This window comes from Vanessa tameamea, chromosome 17, assembly GCF_037043105.1.
Source record: "Vanessa tameamea isolate UH-Manoa-2023 chromosome 17, ilVanTame1 primary haplotype, whole genome shotgun sequence".
Lineage (NCBI taxonomy): Eukaryota > Metazoa > Arthropoda > Insecta > Lepidoptera > Nymphalidae > Vanessa > Vanessa tameamea.
The window spans coordinates 10,059,266-10,072,840 of NC_087325.1; the positions used below are offsets into that span (position 1 = coordinate 10,059,266).

General features: G+C 32.2%; 3 protein-coding genes across 8 annotated transcripts in view; 2 read left to right on the top strand and 1 right to left on the bottom strand.

The window, feature by feature from the left end:
* Positions 1–5,053, top strand: part of F (forked) — a 99,708-nt gene extending 94,655 nt beyond the window's left edge. Inside the window, exons 13-15 of one of the 6 annotated variants that reach the window (XM_026640018.2) lie at positions 3,223–3,431; positions 3,796–3,980; positions 4,343–5,047. In XM_026640018.2, coding sequence (XP_026495803.1) covers positions 3,223–3,431; positions 3,796–3,980; positions 4,343–4,452 — 504 coding nt within the window. In that variant the 3' untranslated portion in view covers positions 4,453–5,047. Of the gene's footprint in view, positions 1–3,222; positions 3,432–3,795; positions 3,981–4,342 lie in introns of all 6 variants that reach the window. The other 5 variants (XM_026640021.2, XM_026640020.2, XM_026640016.2 and 2 more) reach the window with 5 other exon arrangements.
* A 253-nt stretch (positions 5,054–5,306) lies between these two features.
* On the top strand, positions 5,307–7,124 carry LOC135193739 (uncharacterized). Its single transcript, XM_064217513.1, has 2 exons — positions 5,307–5,376; positions 5,459–7,124. The coding sequence occupies exons 1-2, from the start codon at positions 5,319–5,321 to the stop codon at positions 6,928–6,930; spliced, it is 1,530 nt and encodes a 509-aa protein (XP_064073583.1). The 5' UTR covers positions 5,307–5,318; the 3' UTR covers positions 6,931–7,124.
* On the bottom strand, positions 7,010–11,798 carry LOC113400465 (aladin-like). The gene is made up of 6 exons (XM_026640028.2): positions 11,612–11,798; positions 10,946–11,541; positions 10,425–10,637; positions 9,652–9,803; positions 8,460–8,658; positions 7,010–7,321 (listed from the first exon to the last, which is right to left on the bottom strand). The coding sequence occupies exons 1-6, from the start codon at positions 11,732–11,734 to the stop codon at positions 7,180–7,182; spliced, it is 1,425 nt and encodes a 474-aa protein (XP_026495813.2). The 5' UTR covers positions 11,735–11,798; the 3' UTR covers positions 7,010–7,179.
* Between the last annotated feature and the right edge of the window lie 1,777 nt (positions 11,799–13,575).

The following is a 13,575-nucleotide window of genomic DNA, read 5'->3' on the forward strand; positions in this document are numbered from 1 at the left end:
AATATTAGTTTAGAATTTAGATAAAAGTTAAGTGAGACGTGGTGATAAGTCGGAAATTACATTTCGGTATGAATATAGTTTGAGTCTCAGCGAAGGATATAGGCTTTGTTTCATGCACCTTTCTAGGGGGTGAAATCGGGGGTAGGTAAAGTTGTCTCAATTTTTTGGGTAAAGCCGCAAGTTCACCTCGTATGTTATAATTATAATCTCAATTATTTGAGTGAAACACTATAAACTTATTAACTTTGATAAAAGCCTTTTAACATTTACATCTTTGAAGAGTTAAGTTCAAATCGTTTATTAAGTTTATCCTGTAATAAGTTATCTTTTACTTGAACTTGGCTTGACACGCTACCGCGTGTCTAGAATAATTATAATGTCAATTAAATGAGTAAAACAATAATATTAGCTTATTTACTTTAATAAAAGCCTTCTAACATTTACATCTTTAAAGAGTTAAGTTGAAATCGTTGATTAAGTTTATTCTGTAATAAGTTATCCGGCGTCCCGTCAAACTGTTTTTAGTTTAGTATCATTAAGTTTAACAGACATATACACACACACAGAAGCGCTAGTGTTTACGTAAGTACACGTACAGTCTTATAACATATTCATTTCTGTTATTTAATAAGAATTTTAGTGTTATATAATTATATAATTAGTATCTATGCCACACCTATTGTTAACAGAAAGACTTGGAAAAATTATTTTAAAGCAAGTTTTGTGTGGTATTGCAATTCATCGTATACACATTAGCAAAAGACTTGAAGATGAGTATAGCTCTGTTAATTTATATTGATAGGTTATAGTGTCAAATTAAGTTGTTACTTGTTACCTTAGACAATGGACAAGTTACATAGACAAGCAATGAACATTATATGACTGCTTTTATTTACGTTGTACGTTCTTAATCTGGTCAGATAACTATATACATATATATGTCATAGTTTCACGTAGGTTCTGAGAAAATAGGCTGTGATTTTATGAGGATTCTGTTTCATCAAATATCAGAACTAAAAAGCTATCTGTAAAAAAATTTAAAGTATATCGCGAAAAAACTGACATTTTAATAAACGCATCTAAACGTATGTTACATTTAGAAATTGCTTGTAGTAAAGTATGAGAGAGTTGTATTTTAAGTTAAAAACTTTCTTTCGAGTGCGCCGGCGCCGGTGGAAATGATCGCAATCAAGAATCGTTTTCATTTCATAAGAGCCACGGCAATTATTATATCTTATTTACAAACTTCAATACCTGTTTGAACGAGGCTTTCGTTATGAACGTGTGTTTGCGTAATCGGTGAAAAAATCAATATTTAGTCGGGAGAAATCAAGTTGAATTTCGATTTGGTGATGTCATTTTATTAATGAGGCGATAAAAGATTTATACTTGATCAACATTTATAATGACTCGAAGAACACGGATTTTGTTAATATGATTTGATTCTTGGACTCCTGGTATTCGTTTCATTTTCCTTACATTTTTCTTGTTCAGTAGAGGATTTTCTGTAATTTATTTATTTACTAAAGTAGTAGAGTCGAACAGCCTGTAAATATACCATTACTTAGCTAAGGCCTTCATTCGTGGAGAAGGTTTGCAGTTTATTCCACGATGCTGCTACAATACGGATTAGTGGGTTACACATGTGACATATTTTCATAAAACACATGCCGGTTTTTTCACGATGTATTCCTTCATTGCCGAGCACGAGATGAATTATAAACACGAATTAATCACGTGAAAAATCAACGTCAGTCCGGGTTTGAATCCGCAACCCGCTCTGGCCATCTCGGGCCATCTCATTTACTAAGTAACCAAAACCAAATTCAATATAAAATTTTCAACTTGAAATTGAATTTGACAAAGTATATTTTTTTAATGCAGATTATTCCTTATTTTGGTTACCTACTCTGTCATATCTGACAGTATCATTTTCGTTTAGAAATACCCTACCATAGAGTTTTGGAGCACCTTTACTAATTTTACATTGTTTTTGATCGAAATAAAAATTTTAAATATAAAAATCGGGAATTAAGTCAAGATAACGGGACATGAAATGTTGAATACATTTGTTACACCTCAAGTCCAAACATTTTTCCTGGACATCCATCACCTAGTTCCCGTTACCGTCACGGCGTGGGTATCGCGTGTGATGTAAGCAATAATCTCTGCTAACGGTATAGAATGCTATAAATATCTCGAGATATTGCTATATTAGAATCGATTTTTTTCTTCGATGCTACTAACGATTACTGTAGATTTTGCTGGAATTAGTTTCGGTCAGCTGGGCTTGTTTTAACATTTTTATTAGACTTTTTTAACAAGTTATTAATTAAAGAGATGTCTAAAAACTAGACCACGGTATATTTCGCAATGAATCTTTAGTTATTTTTATATCATATTCGTTATAATTTTTCATACGATGAATATTAATTTCTAGAATCAAATCGCGTCCACTGCGTTCTTGTTTATCACATATCTGTTATTTTATGCACGTAACTTTATATTAGAACGTCATGTATGTAAATATGTAAAAATATGTGACGGACACGGACGTCCGTATAATACAAGACTAGACTAATCTAAAGTACAAAACTTATTTCCCCATTTGTAATGTTCATTAAAAATTACACTTTCTGATAACTATAGGGTACATTTTTACTAATAGACTAAGCAAACGCTGAATAGGAACATTTATGAGTACTAGAAGTCAACATTTTTGATTGTTTACTTGTATACTACACGCGTGGAATATATAGAACCGGATTTGGAGGTCTGGAGGCCCTGGGCAACAGAGGAGTCTAGGCGTCTAATTATTATTTCACAAAATAATTTGAACAATTTCATTTCTATCACTAAAGTTTGCCAAGAATTTATTTACTCTTTGTATCAGTATCTTATAAAACAGTAATTAGTAATATTGTTTATAATTTGATTATATCCAGATATCTAAACATAATATTATAATAAAATTGTTAATTCGTCGAAACCTCTATTGTGGGAGACCCTCTCTCGTAGCGGCCCCAGGGCTGTTGCCCTGGTTGCCGTCCCCTAAATACGACCCGGTTCTTAAATGAAAAGACAATGTCACTCAATGTTTTATCGATATAATTTCATTATTATGTATTGAAAATGTATCGATAATTCAGTAGAAATTTGTCCAAAATACGGACTGAAATCCGAAAACGGATACTTCAAAATGAGGCGGTTGGTCGACGGCAGGGTTTTTCACAGATCCCAGAACGAGACACGGCTGGTAACATCATACCCGTGTGGAAGCGACAGATGCTGGCACGGAGAGCTGCTGAGAAGGCACGGAAAGATCTGGAGAGAGAGCTCGCTGGAGAGGCGGAGAGACGACGAGCTGCGTCGGTGCCGGCTTGGAAGAGGCAGTTGCTCGCTCGGCGGGAGGAAGCGGAGAGTCGTTTGAGGTATCATATACAATTGCGTTAATTATTTGTGACTATTCTGGCGTATCTGTCTGTGATTAATGCTTTTCGTAATATGTAAAGCTGAAACTATTGATTTGGCCGTTTAGCTCTGTTCCCATAAATTGTATTATCATATTAAAGCTTTTCAATAAAAGGACAGATATATAAAAATAAATCTATTTAAATAAATATATTTATAAATATAAATGTGATGTACGTGTGAAGTAAATAACTACAATTCTTAATTCACACTGACGAAGTCAGGACGCGTAGTTAGTACCTAAATTATTAAGAACGTGTTTATTTTTCTCTAAAAGTGAAAAATATATAGTTAACTTAATATTTTTCGTATTTATATTTTCAGACAATCACTGTACACTCCTAAAGTTGAAGAGACAAATGACACAATGAAACAAAACGTAGACTGGCGCGCGTACCCCGGCTCGCAGCGCGCCGTGTCCATCGACAACATTTCGCTCTGCTACGACGCGCCCGCGCAGCCCATGCGAGCGCCCTCCGAAGTGAAACTCTCCTCGGAGCATTGCAATGGTAACTCACCTTTGTGGATTTATTTACAATTTCAATGTCATGCTTAGTCTGTGGTTCTTGGTAATTGGGTGTTGTGGTTCATTAGAACAAAGATAAAGCACAAGTGTTACCATAACATTATAATTTCTCAATATATAATAACTGATAAATCTGTCGAGTAGAATCGTTTTTATTTTAAATTATTTATTAATGTAACTACAATAACTTAAAAAAAATTGTACTACCTGATTTAGGTAACATCTATACGTAGAAAGCTTGTGACATTATAAGTCTTAGAAATACCAGGAAATTATGAACCATTTTATATTTAATTATATAATTTAGGAAATTATAAATAAAATAATTAATAATTTTTTTTACAGGTCACTCCACCCTAAACGGTCACCGTGAGAACGAAGATGAAAACGCTAAAATAATCCCCTGGCGAGCTCAGTTACGTAAGACAAACAGCAAACTTAATTTACTTGAGTAGGTTAATTATTGGTAGAAATGGTAGGATTCGTATAGGTCGCTAGTTACAATAAACTATGGTTTTTTTTATAATGGCAACGTTGTAAAATATAATCACTATATTTTATACGTTGTAATTAATATTCGAAATGTTGTAATTTTGTCTATAACTAATTTCGAGACGATATTTTTTTCGATCTTTATTTCAAATGAGTGTTGCTATACTACGATGGTAGATTTAATTTTTATGCCTTAGGAAACTAAAGTGTGAAAATTATAACGACATTTCATAATAAATTTTATAAAATGTACCTTAGTTCTGTCACGATTTTTAACTTTAAAACTTTTATACTTTTTTAATGTAACATATTATAAGAAGTAAGAAAGTAATGTAAAAATGTAAATCTTATTTTTTTTTTAAATTGTATAATCACGAAATTATTCAAATCGAAGAAATATTTTTTTTTGTTGTCATTTAAGAAATATTTATAGATTTTACTAATATGCAAGTGATATTAATGTTGCAATATTAGTTTTAAGCTTAACATACTTTTGCTACAATCATGTAAGCTAAAATTACGATTGAGTAAGATTTAAATCGATTGAACAATGTTAATAAAAATGTTGCTTTAAATTTGTTGTTTCATTATTATATAATAATTACGTATATAATAATTATTGTTACATATTGATTAATGACTTTGGTTGTTTATGTAATTTCCAAACACGAAATGATTTTGCCTACCTAAAATTGTTTTTATATTTCAAATTTATTGCTTGCGGATAACTTACGTTAGAACGAAAAATCTTTTGCATCATGAATGTTTTTTTATGATAATATAAAACGAAGTCACATAAAATATGTGAAAAGTTTTTATTGAAATCACTATGCGATACAGTAAAATGTTTCGTAGAAAGAAATGTTTTAACACATTAATGTATATTGGTGAGCGATTTTATTCGTATAATATTTAAAATAAAATAAATTGTAACTTAATTTCAGTAAAAATGTATTTCATAAATTTCAGTTAAATATTTTCTAATTTCGAATATATTTATAAAGGGCACCAAGAGTTCACAAGTAATAAAAGGTAGTTTACCTGATCTAGATACTCTTTTTAGATTATTTAATACATTCATAGGACCAGTAATTAGATCCTATCCAGCTGACAAACCAGTTATAAGAACTATAGAAACAGAAATCGAGAAAGTTATTCGAGAGAAAACAGCTCAATTACGTTATTTACTACAAGATAATGATGTTAAGAATCTAGAAAATAAACTTTTCCTGGAAGATAAAGATGAAACAACAATCATAGAATTTTTACCCAAAACAGATGAAAAAAATAAAGATAGAGATGACGTATTTAAAACGCATCTTAAGAAATATAAAAAGATACGCGAGAAAATAAACAGGGCTCTAATAAAGGAATCAGTATCCGACAAAACACAAAAACTCGTCGTTAGAACTTTAGATGATTTAATACGAAATCTAGTTGGGAGTCAGTGTAAATGGAAACGAAACCTTCGGGCTGACGGGTATGAGGAGCCGGCTGTGATAGCTGACAGGTGGAATCGAGGTATGCATAAACTTAGAAGAATTCTTATGGATTTATTTAAAAATGATTTTAGACGAAACGATGATGTTCCTGTATTTCTAGACAATTTACAAATGTTGTTCAATACTGTTACAAAGGATGTTGATACATTATCGAAACGATACAAAATCCAATGCGAATTTGTACCAAAATCTCGGTCCTATTCTTTAAAACACGGTGCGAATGATTCCAATAGTTTGAGAAACAGCTGGGATAAGACAGACGATGAAGAAGATAGATGTCAAAATGTTGTAGTATGTTCAAACGAGTTAAAAGAATTCATGCAAAAATTATACTCAGCTCTTAACGATACATCTATCAGCGTAATTAGAAATTATGCTGTAATGTATTCTAGGGATGTAACCGGCGACAGTGAAAACGATAAAGACACTGTTATTGTAACATTAAACACTTTAAGTGGTAAAACTATTGGTAATATTAAAGATATATTCGTGAAAGAAACAAAAATGTTTACACTTGACAAAGGAAAAAATAAAGAGGCCAATATTGACGCTTTAACGAATTATGTAAAAAGTACGGTAGAGCATGTTAAGGAGAATATTAAAAGTAATTTAAATTCCGATATAGATACACTTGGAGAGAAAATTAAGACAGTTATAAGGGACGACATAAACGTAAACTTGGTCGTTGATTTGGGTAACTTAGAAAGAGAATTTATTTCGAAAATTTGTAGTATTTTTCGATTTTGTAACGGCAAATACAGCGGCAGACGTTTCTTGTCTCAAAATAAAAACAGCTTGTATGTCCAAGTTCAACTAACTATGGACTACGTGATGGCAGATGACAATAATTTCAGATCAATTATTAATAAGAAAAATATTCAAAATACCACAATTCATCAAAATGCGTTCGCAAACGTAACTAGGACTACGTATATTTAAAACAATGTTGCCATGACATAAAAAGTTACCTTTGCCAAATATTACTAAGATTTTTAAATAAATAAAAAAAAAAACAACATAAAATAAAACCTCATTTATTATATCATACAAAAATATTAAATTATAGGATTTTTATTCCTCAAAGAGCATTTCATATCCATTTTCATTTTCTTTCTTATTCCGTGGTTCATATTTTTCTTAATATACAGACTGTTGCATTGTTTTCAATAAAATCAGTCTTGTTTAAACTTAATAACCATCTGTATAAATAATAGGGAAGTGTTGTATTCTTCCACTTGACCAGGCGATGGTTAAACAGGCACCATCCGTGAAGTTGTGTTGGAATGCGAGCGTTGATGGCACTTCATTTTCGATCCCAGTGATGAAACAACTAAAAACATATATTTTTTTTTATAAATTAACTTTGCAATGTGCTATATTCGAATCTCTTTTTATATTAGAATCTATTTTTAACCCACTTTATAAAAAGGAGGTTATTAGTTCGACATATATGTATGTATGTAACATTGTTAGAATTGAATTATATTTGAGTATGATGATCCATTTAGACTTTCAAGCACGTGTGCTTAATTTCATAAGTGTATGTTTGTACGTTTGTACACAAATTTCTCGAAAACTAAAAGTCTTATCGATATAATAATTTTTAGTTTAAGTTAGGTACACTTCAACTTAGGGAACAGTGTAAGTTTCAATTAAACCGGTCCAGTAGTTTCAGAGATATAGGTAAATTACTCATATGAAAATGTAGGTAGGGAGTTGTGTAGTTATTATTATGCAAAAGTCAAAAGACTGTGTTTGGTACTACTTCGTTACGAACTACTGAACGGATAAAAATAAGATTTTGTATTCTTTGTCCCAAAATTCCTGCGATAAAATAGTGGGGTACTAACAATAATAGGAGTATGTAGAACAGTTACTGAGAATTATTGTACTGGTGAGTATAGTTCTGCGAAGATATTAAAGTAGTTATATATATAATATAGTTACAAATATTATAAATATTTGTATTTTTTAATTTTTTAATGGTGATAACTTAGCCTTGCATAACATTGGCTTCCTTTGACGCTAAGAGGGGTTAAATATAATGTAATACTAAGCTAACTTGTCTTCAATTTGAAAATTAATATAGCTATATATAACACACTACTATAATAAACAGAATTTTTCATTCATTTGAAGCGTAAGTCTATGGTCACAAGTGACTATCATTAGATGTTGTAGTAATTTATCTACATTCTATTAATCATTTAATTGCATGATTACATTGCATTTTTTTTTAAATTGGTGGTAGGTCTTTGTGCTAGTCCATCTGGGTAATTACCAACCACTCATCATATGTAAGGATAGGTGGTTAAAATTTTCTAACGGCGCCAGTTTCTATGAGTGGTAGTGACCATATCCAATTAAAAATCTACCATCGTCGCCTAACTATTTAAAAAAAAGACATAAACATGTCAAGTTTAGAAAAGTGTGTCGAGTGTAAATAATTGTAAATTCAATTGACTCACCAAGGCGTGACACTAAGCTGCATCATGAGCTGAGTTGTACTGAACACAGCTATTATGTGTGACTCTTCAAATAGCAGAGCCAGGTAGCGACCAGACGGGTCCCAGCACATATCAAGAATGGGTCCACCAACTAAATCACCAGAAGACAGTTCTACTTTTGTCACATCTAGGACTGGCTGGGCTTTACTGGTTTTTGCTCCTAAAAGTATAAATATGAAATTTAAGTTTAAATAAAAGAGCAGAGAAAACATCTCTTTTAGGGTTCCGTAGCCAAATGGCAAAAAACGGAACCCTTATAGATTCGTCATGTCTGTATGTCTGTTTGTCCGTCCGCATGTCACAGCCACTTTTTTCCGAAACTATAAGAACTTGAAACTTGGTAAGTAGATGTATTCTGTGAACCGCATTAAGGTTTTCACACAAAAATGAAAAAAAAACAATAAATTTTGGGGGTTACCCATACATTTTTTTCTAAACTGAATAGTTTGCGCGAGAGACACTTCAAAAGTGGTAAAATGTCCCCCCCCCTGTAACTTCCAAAATAAGAGAATGATAAAACTAATAAAAATATATGATGTACATTACCATGCAAACTTCCACCCAAAATTGGTTTGAACGAGATCTAGTAAGTAGTTCTTTTTTAATACGTCATAAATCATAAACCACAATTTACCTTTCATTAAAAAATTACAACGAACTACTTTTTTATTATGTGCTTCTACGAAACCCTTCATGGGAGAGTCCGACTCGCACTTGGCCGCTTTTTTTTATAAACTTGTTTTGTCCTTACAGATCAATGCACAGCTAAAACTACTGAATCTACAAAGTTTAAATTTCAACCATATGTTAATTTTATAACATAAGGAAGGATTTTTGAAGATGGCTGCCAGACCAATATAAAAACAGATTTATATTTTACAGTTAGCAATTTTTGTACTTTAAAAACTTTTTATTACTGTATCAGAAAAACAACAAATTCAGCAAAAAAAAACAATCTAAACTATTTAATTGTCTGTTAAAAGGTAATTTTTTATAAGTTTTATACATGTTCGAATAAAATTCTGTTATTTCAGGTTATTATTCAAATATAGATATGCATCCTTTATTCCAAATCTTAGGTAATTAAAAAATATCAGAAGGACTAATGTAAGTTGAAGAAAAGTAAAATACTAGAGTTAACTGTTGTACTGACCATTCATCAAACCAGTGTTATTAAGAGCATAGACAATAGGTTCTCCCTTAGCGGCAAATAACACAACATCCTTCGGTCCCCAGCATGCTGCTACCACACGGCAGCCGCGCGCGCACCACCGCTCCGGTGTCCAGCTCTGGGTGTCCCATACTCTGAAAATTAAGTAAACTTTTAAAGAGTGTTGTTATTATTTGGAATTGGCATTTAAATTTTAAATTGAAAATTAATTGATTGTGTTCAAATTTACATTATTAAAATAACATATATTTAAAATAAAAATGAGCCGAAATGGCCCAGGGGTCAGAATGCAAACATCTTAAGCAATGATTACAGGTGCAAAACCAGACAAGCACCATTTCTACGTGCATAATTTGTTGTATATAATTCATCTCCTAGATGTGTTTAATTTCTATGTCTTATATATCCGCCTCTGAGTTGCTTGGTGGAATAACAAAAATAGGAGGCGTTAGCCGAGCAATTAAATAATTTTTAAATTAATTAATAAAATTTTTTTTAATGTATTTAAAAAAAAGAAAGTAAATGCTATAGAGTATACACTATGATAGAATTTGTGGTATAGATCTTATTGCCTTATTTATTATTTGTAGAAATAAATTAAATTGAGATCAGTTTAATGACATGGTTTAGTAGTTTAGTTAATGGCAATTCATGGGATGATATTTTAGAACAGGAACTGTTTAATGTGATGTCTTTTTATGCATATTTAAATTCTTCTTTACAAACATATATAAGTAGGGAAATTATATTGTCACCTGAATATAATAGATGAAGTTGCTGCAAATATTTTATTAGCTGTAAGTGACCACCTGGCAAATACTATGCCACCACCGGCAACTCTACGTAATGGTATTGCTGTTTCCATGGCAACGTCCCAGACCAGCATTGAGGTGTCGGCTCCACAACAGCTAATTAAGAGATCACCATTCGGAGACCAACTTACGTCTGTTACTGGACTGTGACCGGCTCTGAAATATTTTTTTATTGTTGGTTTACACAATATTATCCTACACTTTTTAAAAATAAGTGGAATGTTTGATTTATATTGTTTGTCCCTAGTTTATACTGACAACATTGTTGGATTAGGTTAGTGTAATAGCAAATAAATGTCAATAAGTCACATGAAAAGCGAGGTATAGGTCATTAAAATGAGATCTTTGATAACTGAGCAGTAAATCAACACTTTGATTAGACAACATTGTGGTGTAAGTTTTACCATTACATAGACATTAAAGTGGTGTCATTCGACTATTTTAATAAAAAAGAGAAAGCTTACCTTTTTAATACAACAGCATTGCTAGAAGATGGCTTTGTGAACATAGAATTAGGGTCCACTGTCCACACTATTACGCCTTGTTCACAGCCAACGGCTATTTCTGAGGCAGAGTATGGTCTCCAACTCAACGACGAGACGTGGCCTTGAGCCTTACATTTCAATGTTGAAACAAAAGAAACTTCTGAACAGTAAACCCTTACATTGTCATCAGCTGTTGCTAATGCAATTTTTGTTGTATGCGGATGCCATGCTATGCATTTTACGGGAGCACTACCCCAATTTCTCGTCCTTGAGTATTTTGATACAATCTTTGGCCCTATATCTTTTAAATGCGGTTGCATAAAGTATCTTAACGCAGTGAACAAGTTCGCTACTTTTAAAGCATATGACGCTGTAATAGCGAGGGTTTTGCTATCTCTATTCACATTTGGATCGGCAGCTACACTCAATGCTTCAACGAAACCTTGTTTGTACCAAACACTAGTTATTTTTTTTAACAAATTGTCCTCAACGTCAACGTACATGGATATATTTTCGTCAGATAATCTATGATGGTGTAAGTCCTTTGTGACGTTAATTTTCGGATGGTTCTTCGTCTAGAAGAAAAATATATAGTGTTAGTAACATAAAATGATAAGTAACTATTGATACAAAAGTTAACCTTACCGAATTTGTAAATGTTGAAATATTTCCATAACGAACATTACCGCAACAATATACTTCATTTATTTTACAAAATGCCGTTTCTTCCGGATTAGGTAACTCCGGAAAACCACTGAAAATAGACATTATAATTTATAATATTAATTATACTTTGTTCAGCAGCGTCAAACCGGCGAGAAAACAAGTAATTCAAATTTGACGTCAGGTGTCAACTGTCAATGTCGTTGATGTTATAGAATAACAACAAACCTAAAGCTGTATTTTTAATTTGTAGTGTATCTGCAGTATATTCAGCGTTTTTAAATAAATTAGGCAGATCAACAAAAAGTTATAAAAAACATATTAAGAATATTAACTGAAGAACCGAAGAGATATGACTAATTATAGTTATATTCACTCACAAAGATGCATCCCATTAAATAAAGTTATTTTAAATAAAATATACATAGCAAATATAAGCTATTATTTTGCTGTTTTTAATCTTAGTCATCTTACGCACACTACACGTCCTCAACTAAGACATCTTGAAAGAAGACATCAGTGTCACTGACTCGTATTAATAATTTAACGTGGAGAGCCTTCCTGAGTGATAGATCTACAATGACGGGCTCATAAACTGCATCAATGGTCAAGACGCCTTTGAAATAAGCATTTTAAACAAATATTCACTTTTTATAAAAATTTAAATTGAAACCTATAGTTTGGTTCGTTAACTTCATAACAGCGTAGTATTCTATGCTTAAGTATATTTTTATATACTGGAAAGGACTATTAATTTTTTTGGAACAAAATCTATAAATGTAACAAAAATAGATTTTGGTTGGTTTATTGAAAAATTTGTTTTTATAATAAAAAAAAGTTAAAGTACAAATTCTGGGCACAGGATTTCCCACTTTTGCATTACAGTAAAATTTTCGCATATTGATCCATGTAAGGTTCGCCCGATAATCAAAATATCACCCTATCTCTGTCTCCACCATTTGAACAGGTCCTACATACAGGTCATGCACAAATCTTAAACAAGCTTGTCTGTGAGCTGCAGACAGCATTGGACTATTTGCTGGTATAAAAGGGTTGATTGCCGCTTCCTCAAGCCTCCTTCTTAATGTTCGTGCACTCACGTTCACTTCACGCACTTTATTCAGATCTGTTTTGAGGTTTACCGGCGATTTCGTAGGGAAGTTGGAACAATAAATCGGTCGTCACGATGCCCGAGTTCTGCCGGTACCGAGTCTCCTTTTAAGAACTAAGAAGATGTTTCCACAAACCTTCGGTATACTCTAGAAACCGTAGACTGATTTAAATATAAACTTCTAGGAATCGTTCGTTGATCCAAGCCTTCCTGCACCAATGCCACAAATTGAGCGGCTTATTCGAATGAAGTATCCATATTTATGATTACGAAACTTTTGTTCAGTTTAAAAGACTGAATCAATTTCAAACTTTACTTTAATAACAGACGAATTTAAGACTATGCATAAATTTTATTTTCCCAGCTATATTTTTATCTTTTACTGCAGTTCTAATTTTTTAAACTTTGACTTTTTTATGATTAATGTACAATCTCGACATTTTCATTCATTTAGTTAAATCGAAAAAGCTTGCATAGTTATCAAAAAATATGAATTCGAAAGTAATCCTGCACATTGCATTTTATGAGTGTTAAAGTCTTTTTAATATTTTTATCACTACATTATTGCTAGGTGATGAGGCATAGTACAAGTCTGTCTTGGTAGGTACAGCCCACTCAAAAGTTATTTTAACATTTTAAGCTTCTGTAGGGCCGTTCGACCATAAATAGAATGCGAGTCCGGTCTTTATCCTCTGTCTACCCTCTACAGGTGTCTACCTATACACGTGTTCGGTACAATTCAAAGATGGAGTGTGAAGATACGAGGACTAAGAGACTCCTACTACGGAGTCTAACTGTGTAATGGGGGAGTTGATTCTGGGGTTTTTGCTGTGAC

What these genes read in the sequence shown, in the direction of transcription:
- LOC135193739 (XM_064217513.1), top strand. Translation starts at nt 5,319, where the DNA reads ATGCGATACAGTAAAATGTTTCGTAGAAAGAAATGTTTTAACACATTA. An exon ending in TAACACATTAATGTATATTG is followed by an intron (nt 5,377 to 5,458) that starts GTGAGCGATTTT and finishes CATAAATTTCAG; the next exon opens with TTAAATATTTTCTAATTTCG.
- LOC113400465 (XM_026640028.2), bottom strand. Translation starts at nt 11,734, where the DNA reads ATGTCTATTTTCAGTGGTTTTCCGGAGTTACCTAATCCGGAAGAAACG. An exon ending in AATGCTGTTGTATTAAAAAG is followed by an intron (nt 10,638 to 10,945) that starts GTAAGCTTTCTC and finishes AAAATATTTCAG; the next exon opens with AGCCGGTCACAGTCCAGTAA. An exon ending in ACTTCATCTATTATATTCAG is followed by an intron (nt 9,804 to 10,424) that starts GTGACAATATAA and finishes CTTAATTTTCAG; the next exon opens with AGTATGGGACACCCAGAGCT.